This window comes from Pieris napi, chromosome 13, assembly GCF_905475465.1.
Source record: "Pieris napi chromosome 13, ilPieNapi1.2, whole genome shotgun sequence".
NCBI lineage: Eukaryota > Metazoa > Arthropoda > Insecta > Lepidoptera > Pieridae > Pieris > Pieris napi.
Window position 1 is genome coordinate 5,500,057 of NC_062246.1, and position 23,018 is coordinate 5,523,074.

Genomic DNA, 23,018 nt, shown 5'->3' on the forward strand with positions numbered 1-23,018 from the left:
AAGCCGAGGCTTGAATAAACAATTACTATTTAGATCGGAGCTGTCCACAAAAACAAATATTATTTAGATTGGTTAGGTTAGAGTTAGTATATGAATATTTGGTCGCCGAAGGCGACCAGGACGCCGAGAAGCCGAGGCTTGAATAAACAATTACTATTTAGATCGGAGCTGTCCACAAAAACAAATATTATTTAGATTGGTTAGGTTAGAGTTAGTATATGAATATTTGGTCGCCGAAGGCGACCAGGACGCCGAGAAGCCGAGGCTTGAATAAACAATTACTATTTAGATCGGAGCTGTCCACAAAAACAAATATTATTTAGATTGGTTAGGTTAGAGTTAGTATATGAATATTTGGTCGCCGAAGGCGACCAGGACGCCGAGAAGCCGAGGCTTGAATAAACAATTACTATTTAGATCGGAGCTGTCCACAAAAACAAATATTATTTAGATTGGTTAGGTTAGAGTTAGTATATGAATATTTGGTCGCCGAAGGCGACCAGGACGCCGAGAAGCCGAGGCTTGAATAAACAATTACTATTTAGATCGGAGCTGTCCACAAAAACAAATATTATTTAGATTGGTTAGGTTAGAGTTAGTATATGAATATTTGGTCGCCGAAGGCGACCAGGACGCCGAGAAGCCGAGGCTTGAATAAACAATTACTATTTAGATCGGAGCTGTCCACAAAAACAAATATTATTTAGATTGGTTAGGTTAGAGTTAGTATATGAATATTTGGTCGCCGAAGGCGACCAGGACGCCGAGAAGCCGAGGCTTGAATAAACAATTACTATTTAGATCGGAGCTGTCCACAAAAACAAATATTATTTAGATTGGTTAGGTTAGAGTTAGTATATGAATATTTGGTCGCCGAATTTTCAATTATTTGTAATATTAAAATCGAATACAAAAATCGATTTTCACTTTTAAAAAAATCGATTATTTTTCACATCCCTATTAATTTTATAAACTTAATCGGCCATTTTGAATGTGGTTTATGCTAGACTAGCGGTAATTAGTTTTACAGTGCAAAGTTTACTTTATAAATCCGTTTCTTTTTTATTTTCACGTGAAAGTGCGTTATTTTATTTGCATTTTTTGAAACTTGGCTTTACATACATAATCAACACTGATTTCTCGCGATCATTTTCAGATTTATAGTGATGGCGTCTACAAGTTCTACTCGTGAAAATGATTTTGAGGACGATGGGTCCGTTGTGAATCGTGACTTGAATAGTGAGGAAATGGTCTCATTGTGGAATCTGATTAGATTATATAAAAAATTAGGTACCAATGAGCAGTGTGTGGCATTCGCTGAAGAAAATGGTTTAGTGCATTCTCAAAAGCAATGTAGTACACATCGTAAACCCATGAAAATTGCTAAATCGACGAATAAAACATTTGGTTCATGGTGTTGCACGAAAGGAAATTGCAGATCAAAAACTAAAGTTCCTAGAAATAAAGGAACATTTTTCGAAAATATTAAAATAGAATTAGTTCATGTTTTCTATTTATTATATGCGTTTTCGCAAAATTTTAGCTATCTTACAACCATGCGTGAAGATCCATATAAAGATGATAGACTTAAATCCTTAAGCCGAGTTACTATATGTGATTGGTATAGTTATTGTAGGGAAACTATAGTTATATATCAAATGGATAAAACTCAAGCGGTAGGAAAGATTGGTGGCCCAGGGAAGATAGTCCAGATTGATGAATCTAAATTTGGGAAAAGAAAATATAATCGAGGTAATTATTTTATAGCACTATTAATTAATATTTACTATATGTGTTATTAGTCTGTTTTACTCCTAGAGTGTAATTTAAAAACCAGAGCTGTCCAATAACCCTATTATTATCACATCTACAAAATTTATTTAACTCATTAAGCTTATTAACTAATTCTTTAATTGTTGTAGGACGACATATTGAGGGCCATTGGGTCCTTGGTATGATCGAAGACAAATCTGAAGACCTAAGATTGGAAGTGTGCCCAAATAATATTCGATCAGCTGATATATTACTTCCTCTCATTCAAAAACATGTTGAAGTTGGTACTATCATTCATACTGACTTCTGGAAAGCATACGATTGTCTGGCAGACCATGGGTACATACATCAAAAAGTGAATCATTCAGACCCTGAAAACCCGTTTGTGGCTGAAGATGGAACCCATACGCAAAGGATTGAGTCACAGTGGAGGGCAGTAAAAAGATTTTTTAAAAAGGATAATTATAATAACACTGAAAATTTTTCAGATCATGTCTATGAATATTTGTGGCGGCGAAACAATATAAAACATAAAAAAGACCCATTTTTGGAGCTAATTAAAGCTGTCAAATATGTCTATAAATTAAACACTGACTGACCGATTTTTTATTTTGCTATATTGCTTATTTTGCTTTTGTTTACTGCTCTTCACGTGCTATGGCTATGTATTGGGCCCTGGTGGTTTTAGTGGGTATGGGGACCATCGCATTTTACGACCTTGATCCCCACACTCCCCGCGCCAATCACACTTGCCCAGGCGCGGGGGCCCGTAATCGGGTTTCCCCAGGTGAAAAAAAAAAAAAAAAAAAACGCGTTTTTTTGACGCGTTTCCGGAGCAAAACTCACTTGCAGGTGTTCCAATGAAGGTCCTCCGAGACTCCTAAATAATTAGTAGCGTCAAAAAAGTGCGATGGTATTTAAAACCGTTACCTTTTAAGAACCGATACGCTCCTTTTTTTAAGGATTCTATATCAAATTTAACGGAAATAGTTCGACGGGCCTTAATGATGACAATCTATAAAAAATCAAGATTTCAAAAATGTTTTCGATTTGACTACTCTACATAAATAGGCACGAGAACTTTCCTTGTTACAGACTTTGGCCAGTTACAATTTCATTTTATGTATAGGTTCCCGCAATCTGACGTTTTACCGACGCTATAATTCAAAGCGCTGCCGCGCTGCCATGTTATAACGATTTTGTTTTCATGTTTATTTTTATGAAGGTATTTTGTCTCTTGTTTCTCTTATTATTGTCACATGAGACTAATTTATTAGAACTTTCTTCATATTTCGTTACAAAATTATATTGCTTTTGTTTCGTAAATTATGTATATAATGATAAAACTTTTAGATTAAGTAAGTTTATTTCGTAATCCTACAGCTAACATAAATTAATAAAACAAAAAACAATAACTAACTATAAAATATAATAACTAAAATATATTAAAATGAGTCCCTTTAGGCAAGGTTCCGAAGATACCGGCAGCGTTCCCCCTTTGAATAGACCAATTCTTTGTCCAAGGCCAGCTCTTCGGTCCCCTGTGATGTCGACTAACCTTCTTGCTATTTCCTTAAAATAGCAAAAAAAATAAGATTTAGAAGATTGTATTTTTTAGGTTTCTTGTCAAATGTTTAAGTTAGTCTTAAAAAAACATTTTTTAAAAGGATTTATAGAAAAAATATAAAAAGAAAAATGTACATATTTTTTATAGTAATTTAAGACTCGTGTGCATACATACATAGGTAAGCTAATGTTGTCTTGGCCACGCATGCTAAAGCTGTGTTGGCGTAGTGGCTTGTGTGTGCGCCTTTCAACATTGAGCGTGCGTTTGAATCCCGACTGTTTAGCAATGGATTCTGTGTACCCATTTAACACTCGCTCTTACAGTGAATAAAACATCGAGAGGAAACCGGTACGTGTTATAACCAAAAATGACGCCATGTGTCACCTACATGCCTATTAAGAATATAAAGAAACAAATTCAAAAATCAGAGGTCACCAAAGGTATATAAGGTATGAAGCTGCGTTGTTTTTTTTGTCTATGCTATTAATAGGATTAATATTTAAAACGATTTTAGTTTCGTTAAGGCTGTGGTTATCTTCAATAGATCATAAACAATTTTAGGATAAGATTGCCTCATAACAAAAAACCTAAATCGAACAAAAACCCGCAACATTGCACAAAGCATGAAACAGCTTCATTACTTATTTTAATAGCCAATAAACTTGTCCCAATTTATTGCAACTATTTCGTGTGGGCAATCAACCGAAGCCATCCTACCTCATGAATTATGAGCGGACCTTTAAACTTTAATAAAGTCGTTACTATCCCTTTTATATGGAGAGAACGTGTTTTTAAATTTACCTTTACGATTATAGAATATATGCAAAGACCTGTGAGGAGACAAAAGTTACTTAAAGAGAAATTTAACTCAAAACGACTCATTGGTCTAGTGGTTAGTACCCGTGACTGCGAATCCATGGGTCCCGGGTTCGATCCCCGGCTGAGACGAACATCGATGTGATGAGCATTTGGTGTTGTGCTTAGGTCTTGGGTGTTTAAATATGTATTTATATGTCTATCTATCTATACTATGCATGTATTTCTACATATGGACAAGTTCAATTTGTGTGAATTGTCTAAAAACAATAATAAAAAAAATCAATTTTGAGTATCAAATATAGTTAAGTATTTAAAAATTGAACGATAATATTGAAACTTCTTACTAAAATTCATAATGGTAATTTCTAATAATTTTATTATTTAGAATATAATCCCATGATATTTCTGTATTTTACCGACAGTATCAACTCGAGGTCCGTCGTCCAAAACTGAGCGTTTTTTCAAGGCAGTTTTAGGTGCGCACCACTACTATGGGGAACCAGCTGCCCACAGAAGTATTCCCGAGCCAATTCTACCTCGTCCTTCAAGAAAAGAGCGTACCAAGGCCGGCAAGTCCCTCTGGCATTGAGTCTCCATAGGCAGTATCACTCAGATGATGAGGCAAATATTTAAGAGTTCCTTACATAATAGTTTGTGATTGATTACCAACTAAAATGTAAAAAATACCTATGTGAAACCTAATCACGTAATATAATTACACTGAGCTGGTTACAAAACACATAATACTATTCCAGAAGATAAGAATTGTAGGTACAAGTTTCAGTAGAAACACAAAGAGGAACAATCTAATTTGCAGCTTTATTTACTGCAAAAGTATTATGCTCCTTTGTAATGCCTTGAATGGTCCTCATTTTGTCTGTTTTAATTAGTACAAGGAGCATACTTAACGTACAAGCAGCTTACTGACGGTAAGTGCCTGTTACCAACTAAAACTTAATTCTATAGTTTTAAATAATTCTGCCTGGAACAATTGCACCTATATTGTTTGTAACTGTTCGTAAACTTAAGCGATATTAAAGGTTTTATGTACTGTATCTATATAAATAGTGTTACAACTTACACCTTTAAGACCCTAGCTATGAATATTGTAGTGTTAGTAGCGTTTATAGAAGAGTACTCAGAGAGAACCACGGCTTATATAACCTGTACTGTTTTCATGCCCAGCAAATATCATATGAATGTAACAAAAGGAAAACGAGCATGAGTACGATACCGTCCCGCCACCCATGGACACTCACATTGCCAGAAGGCCTTTTAAGAATTGATAGGCTCTTTTCTTGATAGACCCTAAGTCAAATTGGGTTGGAATTACTTCAGTGGGCAGCTGGTTCCACATAATGGTGGTGCGCGGCAAAAACTGCCTTAAGAAACGCTTAATTGTGTAACGACGGACGTCAATGGGATACGGATGGTATTTTGTGTTCTGCCTTGACTACTGATGATGAAACTCAGCTGCAGGTATTAGTCCGAACAACTCCTCTGAACACTCTCCATGGTAAAAACCCTATTAACATTTTTTCAACCCGACATGACTTAAAATCTTATATAAAAGAGATTCACTTTTTAAATAGGTTACAATATCATATAACTATTTTTTTGGTATATAAGTCTGTAAAGATTAATTGTTCATAAATTTTATTATTATTTTACTTAGTTACTACATACAATGTACCCTATATAGAGAATAAGATGCTTCTTCGTCAAGGATTATTTAGCTTCGAGTCTGGTACTCAGACGTTGAAGCTTACTGACGATACGAGATTCCTATAAGTATAAAGTATTTATTTAATAATAACCTTTAAAGTCACTATTCCTTAATATCTAACGACTAAAATCTTAGCTTTTAAGCTGGCAAAAACCAATCCATCCTAATAGAAATTCAGTACAATTAGCTAACTAACAATAGATGTACAATTGACGTCCAATTTAAAGAGAATACCAAGTTTAATCTCTCTCAATTAAATCAGAGCTATTCACAATCCGTTCCTGGCACGCATTCAGCTCTGAGATTTCCATCAAATTAAGCATCACCTTTGCGCAACTATTTATAAAGATTCCGTGGGGTGAATGCTATTCAAGATGTGAAATTTGACGTGTGAGACCTTGTTCGAATAAAACGCTCTATCTCCCCATTGTGTAGAAACATATCTACCTCATAACCTTCTCGTTATTATTCTTGAATACATCCTTATTTCTTTATCTTGTATTTATATAGAGCTGTTAATTTTACCAATTTATTATTTAACAGTTGGACTAACTCGACATTCGTAATGAAAGTTGATAAAAATCTGTAATTGATGTAAAAAAAAAGTAAAAGCAAAAAAATCATTTAATCATATAGGTTACATAATTTACACTTATGACTCGTCAGTAAAAAAATACATATTAATGCTTCTAATGTTACATTTACTGCCAGTTCTCAAATCAAGGGCGTATAACGGGAGAGAAGAAGTGGCAATAAACTCTCCGCGACTCTTTTTAATCGCCATTTTTTTTTGTGTTACAAAATGTTTGCAAGGAGCTGCAACCATTACACCATGTTCCACATGACTTCAAGTACACATTTTAAGTAATTAATAATAATAACATAATTTAAAAACAAAGATTTGTCCTCTATCAGTAGGAGGCATGGTGAAATAGGAGCACGCACTTACATTCTCGTGGGAACAACACGCAAACACATAGTCGAAATAATCGATCGATGATTTTCCTTATTATTATTTTTAGTTAATTTCTATAAAAAAGATGTATTTTATAAGTATAAATCGGTTATTAAAATTTTGGCCTGGATTCTTATAAGTATTTAAAATCAACGCTTACCTTTCAGAATAATAGCAACTCCTTGTGTGTAGTTATACGTAAAAATACTTTCCATAATGTGTGAATGAATAATACACACAAAAGACTCAAACACGCTGTCGTTGAGATCCAGTATATTAAGACCCCACATTACTTATTGCGTTCGCCATTTTACTGCCAGCCTTTAAAGTAGAGAGGAGGAGAGGAGGTCTTCATATTTTGGTGCTAAAGTGTAATCAAGAACGTACGGGTTCACATTTATAAAGATTCGAAACGCATTCTGTGAATGAACACAATTTGAAGACGAATGCCTTTCTGTATTCGCAATTTCAATGAACATTTGTGTTCTGATTCAAATTTAATACCAAAATATTTGAGGCAAATTCAATTATATTTCGAGACAAAAACCAATCGATGTTACTACGTAAAGCCTCAAAGAGGACACAAAACACTTTGTGTTTCAATGCCTTATAGCACTTACTGTTTGTTGTCGAAAGATTTGAACTCGGAGTTTATTAAGATATCTATAATGTGTATTAAAATGAATTCGCATTCCAAATGTTTTCTGTCCCAAATGAATTAAAACAAAAACGTTATTTTTCGTAAATGTTACAACCTTTATATATAATATTATGTATTCCATCTTTGGCTATATCTTAAGTATAATTGTTGTTTGTTATAATTTATGTTAGCTGTAGGATTACGAAATAAATACAACTAAATTATATATAAGGGGCCGTTTAAGTAATACGTAACGAATTTTGGGGGGAGGGGGGGTCCTTTTGTACAACGTTACGATACGGGGCGGGGATCAAATTAAGCCCTTATTGTTAAATTTAACCTTAAAAACTTTGCAGTACTTTTCCACTGTAATGGTAACTTTTAGGCATAAAGAGTCACTAGGTGGTCACGAAAGGTTATACTATACTTGCGTACAGAAAAACGTTACGGCGCGATAAATAGAGGGGGGGGTCAATAATCTCCAAAAATTGCGTGACGTAATATTTGAACGCTCCCTAAACCAAACATAGTAGACCAATTTATATAGACCTACCTCTTAATATAATAACAATATAATAAATTTTCCAATGAGCAGTCATACAAAGGGAATTTGGGAGTTATAAAGCCGGTATACATTAGCATTGAGTGGATGACATGCTCTCATCAGATTAATGTCCATATTAGTCATGCATCAAAGGGCCCAAGTATTGTGAAGTGACGCCCTCCTCTGATTTACTGAACAATGCCGGCAAATTATAAGCAATCGCTATGTCTAAGAGCTTCTTGACCTATTTCTAACAGAACAAAGGTACATAGGATTGTAACCCTTATTACAAGAAGGGAAAGACGATTGTTGATTAAGTTATTAAAGCAAATACTGATATGATTGATAGCATGATTACAAAGTTAAATGTTCGATGGATACATAGGTTTCTAATTATGGGGTATATTTTGCTAGCGATACTTGCGGTTTTGTCTATGTAAGGCAAATTTTAGGAATTTATTTATTTAGAAAACCTTAAAGCTTAGTAAACATAAAAAGGTTTACAGTCTAAACGATAATATTGTATAGATAATACGTGTGGATTTGTGTGTAACAGAAGGGTGTGATTTTGGTCACCATCGACTCGAAGATTGATTGCGAGTTGCGAGGGGAGTTTCTAGCGTTGAAAAAAAGAAGGAATACCTGGATATTTTGACAAAATCGACGTCATGCTTAACTAGCTATACCCCGCTTTTCTAGCAAAGTCGATATTGACCTCATTTACACCTTTTACCCCATACGATGGGGAAATTATAAAGGCTGCGATGATGTTGAACCCAAGTTTGAAGGTTTTATATCAATGTGTTTCTGCATATCACATTTGATTTATCGTATAAATAAAAATAACTATGAAATAAAATTAATATTGAACTAATAAAACAAATGCTACCAATTTTGTTACCTTTAGTCATTTGCTCCTAAATCGTTTTGATTTTTTTACCAAATTACAGAAACAAATTAGACTTATTTGTATATAATAGACGTTTCAAGAATATCTGAGAGTGTAATTTTATTCATATTCTTTAGAATATTAAGTATAATTAAATCATTAAATTCACTGAGCATCAGCCCTTTAATAAAGCAATCAAACAATTATCGTTAAAATATATATACTTAGTTTCTCCAATAAAATCATTTTGAAAGCGAATATAGAATCAAAAACATGCCGTCTCTACTACCAAGAGATGAGCTCCTTTCGGAATTACATTTTATCAGATATCTCACTACTAAGATATTCCTTTACCCTTTTATAGGACGATCAAAGATGGCCATGATTGGGTACGCACTTACCACATTTCTAGTTTTATCCACAACTTTACAACTTATAATAACTATTGTGTCAGAAAACAACTCCGAATGGCTGGCCATAATTAATGTAGCTCCAAATTTAGGCGTTTGTGTAATGTCCGCAATAAAATACACAAAAATACAAATGCATAAAAAACGTTATCACCAGATATTTTTACATTTCCAAGATGAAATGTGGGACGTTGTTTCAAATTCCGATATACATAGAAAGATAATAAGGTACTACAAAAAACTTGCCATGATCGTAAATAGATTTTTGCTGTACTATTCGATTCCTTTGATAATCGTTGTTGACTCTTTCCCGTACATTGTGATGCGCTTTGAAGAGAGATTTCTGGGAATAAAGGAATATTTGTATCCATTTGAAGCTTGGTATCCTTTTGATAAAATTAAGTTTTACGGTGCTGCGTATATATGGGAGAGCTGCATGACAGCTGTTGTTGTAAGTCTGTATTGTATTACGAATATGTTACACGCAACATACATAATATTCACTTGTATGGAGTTGAGGATACTGGGTAATTGTCTGGAAGAGCTAATAAGCGAAGAAGATGTTGACAATATAAAGAAAGGTGTAGAAGTTGATGGGATATATAAACGATCTGTGAGGAGAATAAAAATAATTATTTCAAGACATGATGTTTTGGCTAAGTAAGTATTTGAATGTACTTGTATATTAAGCAGTAATAGAACGATAAGTGCGGATGTCATTCGTAAGGTTTTGACAAGAAACATTTTGTTAAGATTTTATTATACTTTATCAAGACATATCTGCAATGTGATTTATTCATAATTTCAGACAAATTGCAGCGCTAGACACTATTTTAGGCGATGCAATGATTATAAATTATTCTCTTGGAGCAGTGTTCATTTCTCTCACAGCATTTACATCCACAGTTAGTAGTTTTATTATTTTTTATAATGTTTATACCTTTCTAATTATTTTACTATACTATAACTTTTAGGTTGTCAGTAACTTCTACAAACGCGTTCGATATTCCTTCATGTGTTTCTCATTAGTTGTCGAATGTTTCAGTCAGTGTTTTATGGGGCAAATCATAAGCGATCATGTAAGCATTTAACTCTAATTACGTACTTACTATGATGTTCTGTAAGCTTATTATGAAGCTTCAGCTCACGCATTTCTGCAACTGTAAAGTTGGTAAATTTGCTAACTTTTTTCATTTTAATTTCTGGGCAATAATAATAATAATCAGTGGCGCGACAAGCTCTTTAGGTCTGGGCCTCAGATTTCTGAATCTATTTCATGATCATTTTTCAATTTAATACGCAAGTAGGTGATCAGCCTCCAGTGCCTGACACACGCCGTCGACTTTTTGGGTCTAAGACATGTCGGTTTCCTCACGATGTTTTCCTTCACCGTTCAAGCAAATGTTAAATGCGCACATAGAAAGAAAGTCCATTGGTGCACAGCCGGGGATCGAACCTACGACCTCAGGGATGAGAGTCGCACGCTGAAGCCACTAGGCCAACACTGCTCAATTAATTTCTGGGTATATGCCGTAATATTCAAGATGTTTTTGTTGACCGTAGAAACAAGTGTTTAATGCAGACATAAATAAAAATATTTTTAGGTAGGGAACACAAAACCTCAGCCTTGACAGCAGACGCTTAACTTTATGTTAACGTTCCCAGTGTGCAAGAAAAGCTCTTATTTAAAAAATAAAAGGCATCCAATAAAATAATATCTATCTATCTATAATATGTATGTATATCCGTTGCCTAGTACCCATAACACAAGCTTCACCAGCTTAGCATGGGACTAGGTCAATTGGTGTGAATGGTCTTTAAAAAATAAAAAAAATAACGAGTATTTATTGCAGAGTAAGAATTTAACAAACTCTATCTATTCATCTAATTGGCCTTATGCAAGTCCAGAGACTAAGACTATTATGTTAATGTTCATGATGCGTACCCAGAAGCCATTTGAACTGACTGCCAAAGGTTATATAGCTATGAACATGAATACATTTAGCCGTGTGAGTACTTTTTTTCTTGTTTACATTGTAATTAGTTTGTTTTTTTTTGTTCCTGTTTAGTTTCTTTTTCTTTACAACTATATGTAATACATGTATTTTTGCACTTTTTGCGTACCTTATGTAATTTAATACATTTTTTTTTCTTTTCTCACAGTGGTTGCCTGGAAGAGATCGCTCGAAAGCGATAAGGCCGCCAGTTGCCTTTCCTTTACTTGAAATTTTGTTAAATTTTTATATCATAAAGCAACAAAGTGTAAATAAATAAAATAAAATAAATAATTAATCTATTTCATACTCGGATAATTATTGTATAATGGCGAGTATAACAACATTTTCGAACTATTGTATACTGCATAGTAGCGTTTTTTTTTGTTGGTAACTGTTTTTTGTTTTAATTAATCACATACATGTTTATGGAATCGGACTAAATAACTCCAAAAGGAGCAAATAAACTCTATTTAAAAAAACGGACACAATTTACGTTCTAAGGTCGATATCAGTTAATTAAATGAAATTTAATTGACTGGCGTTGTCTGTATATAATCGCGTAAAGTGAATTCTGGCAATTTTTGTATAAATTTTTGATGGATTCTTAATTACCAATGTACACGACCAAACAATAAAAAGTGGTCAGCAATAAAGACAAGAATATTTTTTTGCTTTTTCAAATGAAATAAAGTTACAAATGTAAAAACCTAGTAGTACAATAGTGAACTCTTCCTGCCTTTTGATCACTAAGACTATCTATTTCTCTATTAACAACAGTCTTTCCTAAAAGGCTGTTCAGGCACCCGTTGCATCTTTCACCAACGTGAATCTTAACGGACTGTAGTCATTTTTATCAAAAATCTTGTTTCAGATATGCAGCACGTCCTTTCAATTATTCAATCTACTGCGCACAATCTACGCCAAAAAATACACACTCTCCGTAAACTAAGCATAAATATAAGTAGCATATTTGAATAACATATTCAGACAATAAAGGAGATTTCCAATATGAATATTGGGGAATGGTTGAAAATTACGAGGTGCATACGACAGCAGGAACGAGGGAACTTGAAAATGGCTATATTGAAGTCATTGAGTTCGAACCGAGACCATAAACTCAAGATGTCTACATTCTTATTACGAATATGTATGAACATGTTTCGATTTCAATATCGTGATATCCTTTATTCTAGTGTTGCTAGTAATTATAATAATGATAATAACTCATAAAATCACGAAATATACAGATCTTAAATATTTAATTAAATGGATGTGGCGGACCTTAACAAGTTAACAAATTAATTATCAATAGTCTCTGTGATTTCGTCCACCACCGGAATAATCCCAAAACAGTTACACGAATCTACAAAATTGTATATTATTACATTGTACCAAATATAATAATAATTATTAAAAATGGCTGAATATAAAATTAAAACAAATTTAAAAAGTTTGGTCCCTGTGGACACTGCTTTAATGCTGGCAGCACTTCCTCGCCGTATTGCGCCGTAACTACCAGGTGCCAACTTAAATCTTTAATTTAGCGCCTGTGAACTTGAGCCCCACGCCTCAAGAGTCTCTACTCCAAAGGGGACATAATCAAAATTGTAGGAAAGACCTATATTATATTCCGCCTGCTTTGCAGCCCAGCTTTTTGTTAGACGTTTTTTTCTTAGTTATAAATAATTATTTATTATCCAAACAAAATATTATCTATAACAGATGAAAAAATTTAATAGCTATAACATTTTTTTATTAAAAATAGTATTCACTTTTTCACAATTTTATCAATTGTTTATCAAGAGTTCAAATGATAAACGAAATTTTATTAAAACTACATCACGAGCACTATACAGTTTATGATTACGAATTATTGTAATAAATGTATTAATACATCACGACGTTTTTTAATTTTACTGCCTTTCACCTTATATATTGATTCGTTTAATATAAATATCATACCATCGGCCAAAAAGCAGGCCAAAAGATGATGGGGAAGCGGCATAGATTTATTTTTATTTATTTATTAGCTTTACCAGTGGGATTACTCGCTGAAAGTAATGGTAAGTAATATTTTTATATAATTTTGGGCTGGGATAATTGTGTCAAAAAATATGTATCTCAAGTCCCTAATGGCAGCTGTTTTAGTCCTGTGACATGACATTATATTAAGTCTAAAAATCCACGAATTTTTTAAAATAAGAAAGAATTGTTAAGAATTTAAATTTTCGCCAATTCTTAAGGATCTTATAAAATGTAACGATTATCAGTTTTAATAAAATATCTTCATTCTATATTTTTCTGTTTTAGAGCCCAGTGAACAAGCAAATGCTGCAGCAAGCGGTAAGTTGCAGGAATAATTATTTTGAAGTGTTTCAAACCGGAAATATTCCTGAAATATTTGGAAAGAGCAGTCACATCATACATTTAAAGTGTGACCATTGTCCATTACCTGAGTAGCAAATGATATTCGAATTATAAAACTTATATGTGAAAAGCTTCACACCTATTTGTGTTTATATGAATTTAAATTCTTTGATGCAGCGATCGTGTCATAAATATAGTATTTCCCAATTAATAATAATTGTACTTTTATACCTCATACTTTTTCTGTTTTATACAATATTTTAATGTATTTTAGCTACTACCACCGGAGCGGGAAGTGCTTCAGTACAAGTTATTGCAGCAGGTAAGTTTACTGTTTTACCTAAAATAATTTAATAGACCATTAAAGTTTTTTAACTTTTTATTCGATTTTCAATATTCTAAAATCCTGACATACAATTTCACCTTTATACTACCATATATACTCATTGGTTGCTGTAGATATGTGAGGCTAAGACAGTAAAACCAATATATACGTCATAAATATGTTTTTTGTTTAACCAAAAAGTGTAGAAGAAAAATTTATTAAATGTTTATTGTAGCAATGCTAATATTAGATATCATTCATACTCGGCAAGTCATGTCAATGTCAAAAAAGGCATGTCATAGACTCAAAAAGTCACCTTGCTTTGCCAGAGACAGAAATCGGAAGTCAAGAGCGCTGTTTTTTTCTTAAATATTAGATTTGTATAACCATTAGGAACAATTTTTTAGTTTCAACGAATGCAAAAGGGGCAGGGAGCGCCGGAGGTTCTGCAAGTGGTAATTATATACTTTATTAGCAGTTAATTTGTACAAAACGCATTTATTTCATTATTTTGTTAAAGTATTTCTACTGATATTTTTGTAGTATATATTTAGTTTTTTGTTTTAGCTGTATTACCTTCCTGTATTACCACCTTAATTTTTAGACAATATTATCACCACTAACTTAAACATCGAGGTTTCTGCCCCGCCTGCTCACATGGGATCTAACTGGCTCCATTGTGCTGTGCTGTGTTACTAACAACCCTGGTCCATCTTTCACCTACTACTGCTGCGAACTCATTCTCCTCTCATCTTAATACCATATAACGGCTCATTGGTCTAGTGGTTAGTACCCCTGACTGCGAATCCATGGGTCCCGGGTTCGAGCCCCGGCTGAGACAAACATCGATGTGATGAGCATTTGGTGTTGTGCTTGGGTCTTGGGTGATTAAATATGTATTTATTTATATGTCTATCTATCTATAATATGTATGTATATCCGTTGCCTAGTACCCATAACACAAGCTTCACCCACTTAGCATGGGACTAGGTCAATTGGTGTGAATTGTCCAAAAAAAAATAATAATAATATAACGATGATTTATGTGAACATCCCGAATCAGTTAAATGGTAGTTAAAATGTTTATTCCTTTTTTATAGCAAACGGCGCCGGCAGCGAAAATCCATCAAATAAGTCTGAACGTGAGTACTAATAATATTCAACAAATATATTGCCGGCCACAACCCTTCAACGAAATACAGCATAACTGATTAAAAATCTTTATTAATCGACGTCTAAATTGACAACAAAAGTCATTTATAATTAGACTCGTAGGTTCTTTGTATTGTGAGTATTCTCTAAATTATATATTTCTAAAATGATTATCTAATATATAAAATTCTCGTGTCGCGTTGTTTGTAGTTAAACTCCTCCGAAATGGCTTGACCTATTCTCATGAAATTTTGTGTACATATTGGGTATAACTGAGTATCGGACAACACATTTTATCCCCCTAAATGTTAAGGGTAGTCCACCCGAAATTTTTTATTTTTTTATGATACAGCATTAAAAATACATACAAACCCTAATTTTCACCCATCTACGATCAACCCCTATTTTTTATTATAAATGATAAACATGGCAAAACGACGTTTGCCGGATCAGCTAGTAATATATAAAGAACTTACCATGAAGAATAATTTAATAAGACTAATAAGAACCTTTATTATTTAATAAATTTATACGTTATCCGTTTTTATTAAGATAATTTCATATTACATGAAAACACGTAAATAAAAATTAATACAAAATGTTAACTATTTTTAACAAAGGTAAATAATAATAATAATAATAATCTTTATTTTTCTTCTCTCACAATATATACATACAAGGTTATTATGATTAAACTAAGATGATAACATTAGGAAGTGTATGTGAGAGACTGGTCTCTGTAACAGGAGACCTGGGTGACAGATAGCCAGCCAATAAAAAGTGATTCCTTTTTTAAAAATGAGTCATTAATAAAAAATACAGTATTCAATTTGACACTTAGATTAAAATGTTTCCTTGTTTCAGCGACTGAACCTTGTAAGGACACCAATGATGACTGTAAGTTATCTTTTAGTTTAGTTGTTATAATTCTTCTTTAAGTTCAGATTTACTTTTATGATGAAAGTTATAAAGTAGGCTGGTTAATAACCACAGACAACGGAGATTCCTCGTAATATTGGGAGTATATTATACCCACTTAGCGAATCAGAGTAAATCAAACACCCTTAATTTCTCGATCTCTCGATCATTTTCCAGAAACAAATTGATACGCGAAATAGTACACATATCAAACTACTGTTTTTAGGCCAATGTATATTTTTGTATTAAAAATACAAAACTTTTCATTGCTTATTTCAAACAATAAATCCATATAATATAAAAAAAATTAATTTCAGACTATTATGATGACTCAATAGAACCCGCTTCTTCTGGTAAGATTCGTTTATTTAAACTATTATTATGTATATAGTTAATATTCAAATTAATGGTTATACTTTCACTCATTTCAGGAGCGCAAGCTGTTGCCTCTGGTAAGTTAATGGATATACTTAGTATGCGTATTATAATTTGGTATAGCAAAATACAACAAAGATTTTATGTAAGTTTTTTTCTGAAACAGTTCAATCATCTGGAAATGCCCAATCGTCTGCTTCTGCAACAGCGCAAGGTATTGTACTTAAATTTTTTTAACGCTCATATTGCAATCGACAAAATCCGTTATTTCACTTTCATATTTTAATTAAGTATATTTCTATTTCATTGAAGCTTTTTTTTAACAGCAAATGCAACAACCAATAGGAGGAAAAGAAAAAGAAAGCCGCAATCAACTCCTGGATCCCAGAATAATTCATCAAATACGCCTAACAGCACTATAGCAGAAAAAAATAGTACGAAATCAAATAACACTAAGCCTTCTAATGAACAGAAAAATAATAGTACTGCTATAAATAAAAAACCAATAAACGGAACCAAACCTGAAGATAAAATAAATGGTCAAACAAATAAAACAGAAAGTAACAAAACACCGTCTAATAGCAAAAATGAATCTAACGCAAAGGATAATTCTAAGACATCATCAAAACCCGAGCATAATAAACCATCGAAAGAAAAAAATATTCAAAATACGGATAAAAATAAGAAATCTGGAGAAACTAATAGTAAAGAAAACCAAAATTTAGAAGGCTCAGAAGAAAATAATGAAAGCAATAATAGCAATGAACCTGAAGAGAAATCAAAAAATAAAGAAAATAATAAAAAAGGCAAAAACGATTCAGAAGAAACCCCACAGAAACGAAACCAAAATAAATCAGGTGAAGGTCATAAACAACATAAAATACAAAGACATAAAAAAGGACATAAAAATAGACAAACTGATGATTCTAATGAAGACACTCGCAACGATAAACATTCTAAAAAACATCGTCACAAAACGCCCAAAAAATCTGAGCCTTCCTCGGAACAAAATGAAAGTCAACCATCCAGTGAAGAGAATAATAGTGGAATTCAAGAAAATAAAATCAAAGAAAATTCTGCTTCTAAAATTCATAGTAGGCCAAATAGGTCTAGTAGGTCAGTAAATGATGAGCCATGCGAAGAAGAAGTTTTAAATGACTTCCGTAAATTTGAAAAGGAGAAACATAGTCAAAACCCCAAAGAAAAAAAAGAGGAACCATGTGAAGATGAAGTTCTTAAAGAGTTAGAATCATTATCAAATAAAAAGCCTAGCAAGCCTGAAAAATCCAAGCCGGGCAAAGATGGATCTGGTAAGCCAGGAAAAGGAAACTCACCAAGTGAAGAACCCGAAGGTTCAAATGAATCAGGCAAGCCTAGCAAGCCTGGAAAATCGAAGCCAGGGAAACATGGATCAGAAAAGCCAGGCAAAGGAAACTCACCAAGTGAAGAAAACAGTTCTGAAGAACCCGAAGGCTCAAATGAATCAGGCAAACCTAGCAAACCTGGAAAATCCAAGCCGGGAAAACATGGATCTGGAAAGCCAGGCAAAGGAAACTCACCAAGTGAAGAAAACAGTTCTGAAGAACCCGAAGGCTCAAATGAATCAGGCAAGCCTAGCAAACCTGGAAAATCCAAGCCAGGAAAACATGGATCTGGTAAGCCAGGAAAAGGAAACTCACCAAGCGGAGAAAACAGTTCTGAAGAACCCGAAGGCTCAAATGAATCAGGCAAGCCTAGCAAACCTGGAAAATCCAAACCGGGAAAACATGGATCTGGAAAGCCAGGCAAAGGAAACGCACCAAGTGAAGAAAGCAGTTCTGAAGAACCCGAAGGCTCAAATGAATCAGGCAAGCCTAGCAAACCTGGAAAATCCAAGCCGGGAAAACATGGATCTGGAAAGCCAGGCAAAGGAAACTCACCAAGTGAAGAAAGCAGTTCTGAAGAACCCGAAGGCTCAAATGAATCAGGCAAGCCTAGCAAACCTGAAAAATCCAAGCCGGGAAAACATGGATCTGGAAAGCCAGGCAAAGGAAACTCACCAAGTGAAGAAAGCAGTTCTGAAGAACCCGAAGGCTCAAATGAATCAGGTAAGCCTAGCAAACCTGGAAAATCCAAGCCGGGAAAACATGGATCTGGAAAGCCAGGCAAAGGAAACTCACCAAGTGAAGAAAGCAGTTCTGAAGAACCCGAAGGCTCAAATGAATCAGGCAAGCCTAGCAAACCTGGAAAATCCAAGCCGGGAAAACATGGATCTGGAAAGCCAGGCAAAGGAAACTCACCAAGTGAAGAAAGCAGTTCTGAAGAACCCGAAGGCTCAAATGAATCAGGCAAGCCTAGCAAACCTGGAAAATCCAAGCCGGGAAATCATGGATCTGGAAAGCCAGGCAAAGGAAACTCACCAAGTGAAGAAAGCAGTTCTGAAGAACCCGAAGGCTCAAATGAATCAGGCAAGCCTAGCAAACCTGGAAAATCCAAGCCGGGAAAACATGGATCTGGAAAGCCAGGCAAAGGAAACTCACCAAGTGAAGAAAGCAGTTCTGAAGAACCCGAAGGTTCAAATGAATCTGGCAAGCCTAGTAAACCTGGAAAATCCAAGCCAGGCAAACATGGATCTGGAAAGCCAGGCAAAGGAAACTCACCAAGTGAAGAAAACAGTTCTGAAGAACCCGAAGGCTCAAATGAATCAGGCAAGCCTAGCAAGCCTGGAAAATCCAAGCCAGGAAAACATGGATCTGGAAAGCCAGGCAAAGGAAACTCACCAAGTGAAGAAAACAGTTCTGAAGAACCCGAAGGCTCAAATGAATCAGGCAAGCCTAGCAAACCTGGAAAATCCAAGCCGGGAAAACATGGATCTGGAAAACCAGGCAAAGGAAACTCACCAAGTGAAGAAAACAGTTCTGAAGAACCCGAAGGCTCAAATGAATCAGGCAAGCCTAGCAAACCTGGAAAATCCAAGCCGGGAAAACATGGATCTGGAAAACCAGGCAAAGGAAACTCACCAAGTGAAGAAAACAGTTCTGAAGAACCCGAAGGCTCAAATGAATCAGGCAAGCCTAGCAAACCTGGAAAATCCAAGCCGGGCAAACATGGATCTGGTAAGCCAGGCAAAGATAACTCACCAAGTGACGAAAACAGTTCTGAAGAACCCGAAGGCTCAAATGAATCAGGCAAGCCTAGCAAACCTGGAAAATCCAAGCCAGGAAAACATGGATCTGGAAAGCCAGGCAAAGGAAACTCACCAAGTGAAGAAAACAGTTCTGAAGAACCCGAAGGTTCAAATGAATCTGGCAAGCCTAGTAAACCTGGAAAATCCAAGCCAGGCAAACATGGATCTGGAAAGCCAGGCAAAGGAAACTCACCAAGTGAAGAAAACAGTTCTGAAGAACCCGAAGGCTCAAATGAATCAGGCAAGCCTAGCAAACCTGGAAAATCCAAGCCAGGAAAACATGGATCTGGTAAGCCAGGCAAAGATAACTCACCAAGTGACGAAAACAGTTCTGAAGAACCCGAAGTCTCAAATGAATCAGGCAAGCCTAGCAAACCTGGAAAATCCAAGCCAGGAAAACATGGATCTGGAAAGCCAGGCAAAGGAAACTCACCAAGTGAAGAAAACAGTTCTGAAGAACCCGAAGGTTCAAATGAATCTGGCAAGCCTAGTAAACCTGGAAAATCCAAGCCGGGAAAACATGGATCTGGAAAGCCAGGCAAAGGAAACTCACCAAGTGAAGAAAACAGTTCTGAAGAACCCGAAGGCTCAAATGAATCAGGCAAGCCTAGCAAACCTGGAAAATCCAAGCCAGGAAAACATGGATCTGGTAAGCCAGGCAAAGGAAACTCACCAAGTGAAGAAAACAGTTCTGAAGAACCCGAAGGTTCAAATGAATCTGGCAAGCCTAGTAAACCTGGAAAATCCAAGCCAGGAAAACATGGATCTGGAAAGCCAGGCAAAGGAAACTCACCAAGTGAAGAAAACAGTTCTGAAGAACCCGAAGGTTCAAATGAATCTGGCAAGCCTAGTAAACCTGGAAAATCCAAGCCAGGCAAACATGGATCTGGAAAGCCAGGCAAAGGAAACTCACCAAGTGAAGAAAACAGTTCTGAAGAACCCGAAGGCTCAAATAAATCAGGCAAGCCTAGCAAACCTGGAAAATCCAAGCCAGGAAAACATGGATCTGGTAAGCCAGGCAAAGATAACTCACCAAGTGACGAAAACAGTTCTGAAGAACCCGAAGGCTCAAATGAATCAGGCAAGCCTAGCAAACCTGGAAAATCCAAGCCAGGAAAACATGGATCTGGAAAGCCAGGCAAAGGAAACTCACCAAGTGAAGAAAACAGTTCTGAAGAACCCGAAGGTTCAAATGAATCTGGCAAGCCTAGTAAACCTGGAAAATCCAAGCCGGGAAAACATGGATCTGGAAAGCCAGGCAAAGATAACTCACCAAGTGAAGAAAACAGTTCTGAAGAACCCGAAGGTTCAAATGAATCAGGCAATCCTAGCAAACCTGGAAAATCTAAGCCAGGAAAACATGGATCTGGTAAGCCAGGGAGAGGAAACTCCCCTAGTGACGATAGCACTAGTAGTAGTTCTGAATCTAGTGATTCGTCATCTAGTAGTTCCGAAGATTCAAATAGTTCGGATATTTCCAGTCCCCGTAATAAACAGAAACCCAGGAACAAAACACCAGGTAAAAATACCTCCTCCAGCGAAGATAGTTCGTCTTCATCTTCATCATCTGATACTGATGAATCTGATGAACCTTCAATTCCTACCAAAAATAATCCTAGCCGAGGTAACATCGATTCCGCTGAAAAATATTATAGGAACATTAAAAATATTATAGAATTGTACCTTAGAAATGGATTGGGAAATAGTAAAAATGCAAATAAAGGAGATGTGGATAAGCTTATTAACCTTTATATTCTAGCAATAAAAGCAAACCATAATAGGGCAACTAAAGAGGACATACAGAATATCATACAGTTGTACGTTCATGGAGTTACAGGAAGCGGCGGTAAAATCGATATCGCCGAGTTGAACAATTACCTTAAAAAACTTAATTTACCCGAAGGATCACCATTGTTATTAAAGAAATATTACACGTATATTTTAGACCTTGAAAAGAACGGCAAACTGAAAAAACCAATTAAGACAGAAAAACCAAAACGCTCCAATTCACCATCACTGCTTAGCAGTATTTTAGACATATTTGATCACAATGCACGTCAACCAAGTAATAAGGGATTACCTGTGAATATCACAAGACCTGCATCAAACCGTACAAGCATACCTCTACCCAAATCTGGTAATATAACGAACCATCCTAAGAACATCGAACAGATAATACAAACGTGTAATACAATTTTAAGTCGACATCAACAATCGTCGATCAAACGTAGAAGATACCTCCTCATGCCCCAACTTGAAATATCAGGTAAGAAGAATTTTAAAAAAATGTATTACCTAATTATTAAATACTAGCTGACCTGGCTAACTTCGTTCCGCCCTACAACCTTATAATATCGTTGTTACTTTAATTTAACTTATTTTAGGATTTCATTAATGTTAAGTATTACATTAATACAACTTTTTTGCAAATACAGAAATGTTTTATTGCTTGCCATTGCGAAAGAAGAATGGCAGTTTTACACATTAGGCATCTTCTCTCTAGCGTCAATATGGCGATACTGCATGTTAAGCACTTTCTGATATCCAACATCTTTTGATCAGGATCAAAGCATGGTTATGCATCTCCTTATTCACCTCAAGATCGGAATTTCTTGAACTGACACGAATTCGACGTAAAATGATGCGTAGTTTTGTCAACAGATGGCACCATATGGTTTTTGCATTCGTAAAATTAATTAATTTATTTATTGTTATTCGATAACTTATCCGATATTTTATTGCTTATTCTGCTATTCGGGACGGAAACAAATCCAACAAATCAAAAACCATGGCAATCGGTCCAGCCGTTCTCGAGTTATAAGTGTTGTAACAAACACGACTTTCTTTTATATATATAGATTAGTCCCAGTTAACAGATAGCTTTAAAACAACAAAAATCAGTTACCCCAACAAAACCTCTGTTTATTTTTCAAAATTTTAGGAATGCCGTCGGTATCGTGTCGGTATCGAGACTAATTTGGTAATAAAACAAAAGCTAGGAAACTAAAACTCTATATATATACTAATCTAAGTAATTTTAAAACTTATTAATAATTGTTTTATAATATGTTTCCAGGTAAAGAGAATTCCCATACGAGGAGATTGCATTCTGCAGGAGTGCGACTTTGCCCTTGTCCCGTTAATAATAAGAAAATAAAAGTATAGAAATCGAAAAAGATACATACAGTATCATACAGACCTTGGCAAACGTAAAAAGGGAATATATGAATTGCTATTTTTATATTGTATTTATTAAAGGTTGTTTATTACATTAAATATATTGAGCATCCAAAAATCCATATTTGTCTTTAATTTTAAAACAAACAAATCGAAAAAATTCCCCTAAGGTTTATTCAATTATACTTTTCACTGCATGAACAATTTCTAAAAAAGCC

At 34.9% G+C, this 23,018-nt stretch overlaps 3 protein-coding genes across 3 annotated transcripts; all 3 read left to right on the plus strand.

Moving 5' to 3' along the window:
* Nucleotides 1–882: 882 nt before the first annotated feature.
* Nucleotides 883–2,705, plus strand: LOC125055517. The gene is made up of 3 exons (XM_047657982.1): nt 883–1,078; nt 1,157–1,752; nt 1,923–2,705. The coding sequence occupies exons 2-3, from the start codon at nt 1,167–1,169 to the stop codon at nt 2,369–2,371; spliced, it is 1,035 nt and encodes a 344-aa protein (XP_047513938.1). The 5' UTR covers nt 883–1,078; nt 1,157–1,166; the 3' UTR covers nt 2,372–2,705.
* A 6,481-nt stretch (nt 2,706–9,186) lies between these two features.
* On the plus strand, nt 9,187–12,513 carry LOC125055564 (putative odorant receptor 92a). The gene is made up of 5 exons (XM_047658023.1): nt 9,187–9,983; nt 10,132–10,228; nt 10,298–10,402; nt 11,177–11,332; nt 12,192–12,513. Exons 1-5 carry the CDS (start codon nt 9,187–9,189, stop codon nt 12,267–12,269), a joined length of 1,233 nt encoding a protein of 410 aa, XP_047513979.1. The 3' UTR covers nt 12,270–12,513.
* A 738-nt stretch (nt 12,514–13,251) lies between these two features.
* LOC125055391 (collagen alpha-1(III) chain-like) lies at nt 13,252–22,922 on the plus strand. The gene is made up of 11 exons (XM_047657839.1): nt 13,252–13,383; nt 13,631–13,663; nt 13,962–14,009; nt 14,420–14,467; nt 15,113–15,154; nt 16,029–16,061; nt 16,400–16,435; nt 16,514–16,534; nt 16,624–16,671; nt 16,784–21,889; nt 22,700–22,922. Exons 1-11 carry the CDS (start codon nt 13,308–13,310, stop codon nt 22,786–22,788), a joined length of 5,580 nt encoding a protein of 1,859 aa, XP_047513795.1. The 5' UTR covers nt 13,252–13,307; the 3' UTR covers nt 22,789–22,922.
* Nucleotides 22,923–23,018: the final 96 nt, after the last annotated feature.

Bases quoted from the DNA above. Each gene is read 5' to 3' on its own strand.
- LOC125055517 (XM_047657982.1), top strand. From the start codon at position 1,167: ATGGCGTCTACAAGTTCTACTCGTGAAAATGATTTTGAGGACGATGGG. The intron at 1,753-1,922 runs GTAATTATTTTA...TAATTGTTGTAG, and splicing joins GAAAAGAAAATATAATCGAG to GACGACATATTGAGGGCCAT.
- LOC125055564 (XM_047658023.1), top strand. From the start codon at position 9,187: ATGCCGTCTCTACTACCAAGAGATGAGCTCCTTTCGGAATTACATTTT. The intron at 9,984-10,131 runs GTAAGTATTTGA...TCATAATTTCAG, and splicing joins AGACATGATGTTTTGGCTAA to ACAAATTGCAGCGCTAGACA. The intron at 11,333-12,191 runs GTGAGTACTTTT...ATCTTGTTTCAG, and splicing joins ACATGAATACATTTAGCCGT to ATATGCAGCACGTCCTTTCA.
- LOC125055391 (XM_047657839.1), top strand. From the start codon at position 13,308: ATGATGGGGAAGCGGCATAGATTTATTTTTATTTATTTATTAGCTTTA. The intron at 13,384-13,630 runs GTAAGTAATATT...TTTCTGTTTTAG, and splicing joins ATTACTCGCTGAAAGTAATG to AGCCCAGTGAACAAGCAAAT. The intron at 21,890-22,699 runs GTAAGAAGAATT...ATATGTTTCCAG, and splicing joins GCCCCAACTTGAAATATCAG to GTAAAGAGAATTCCCATACG.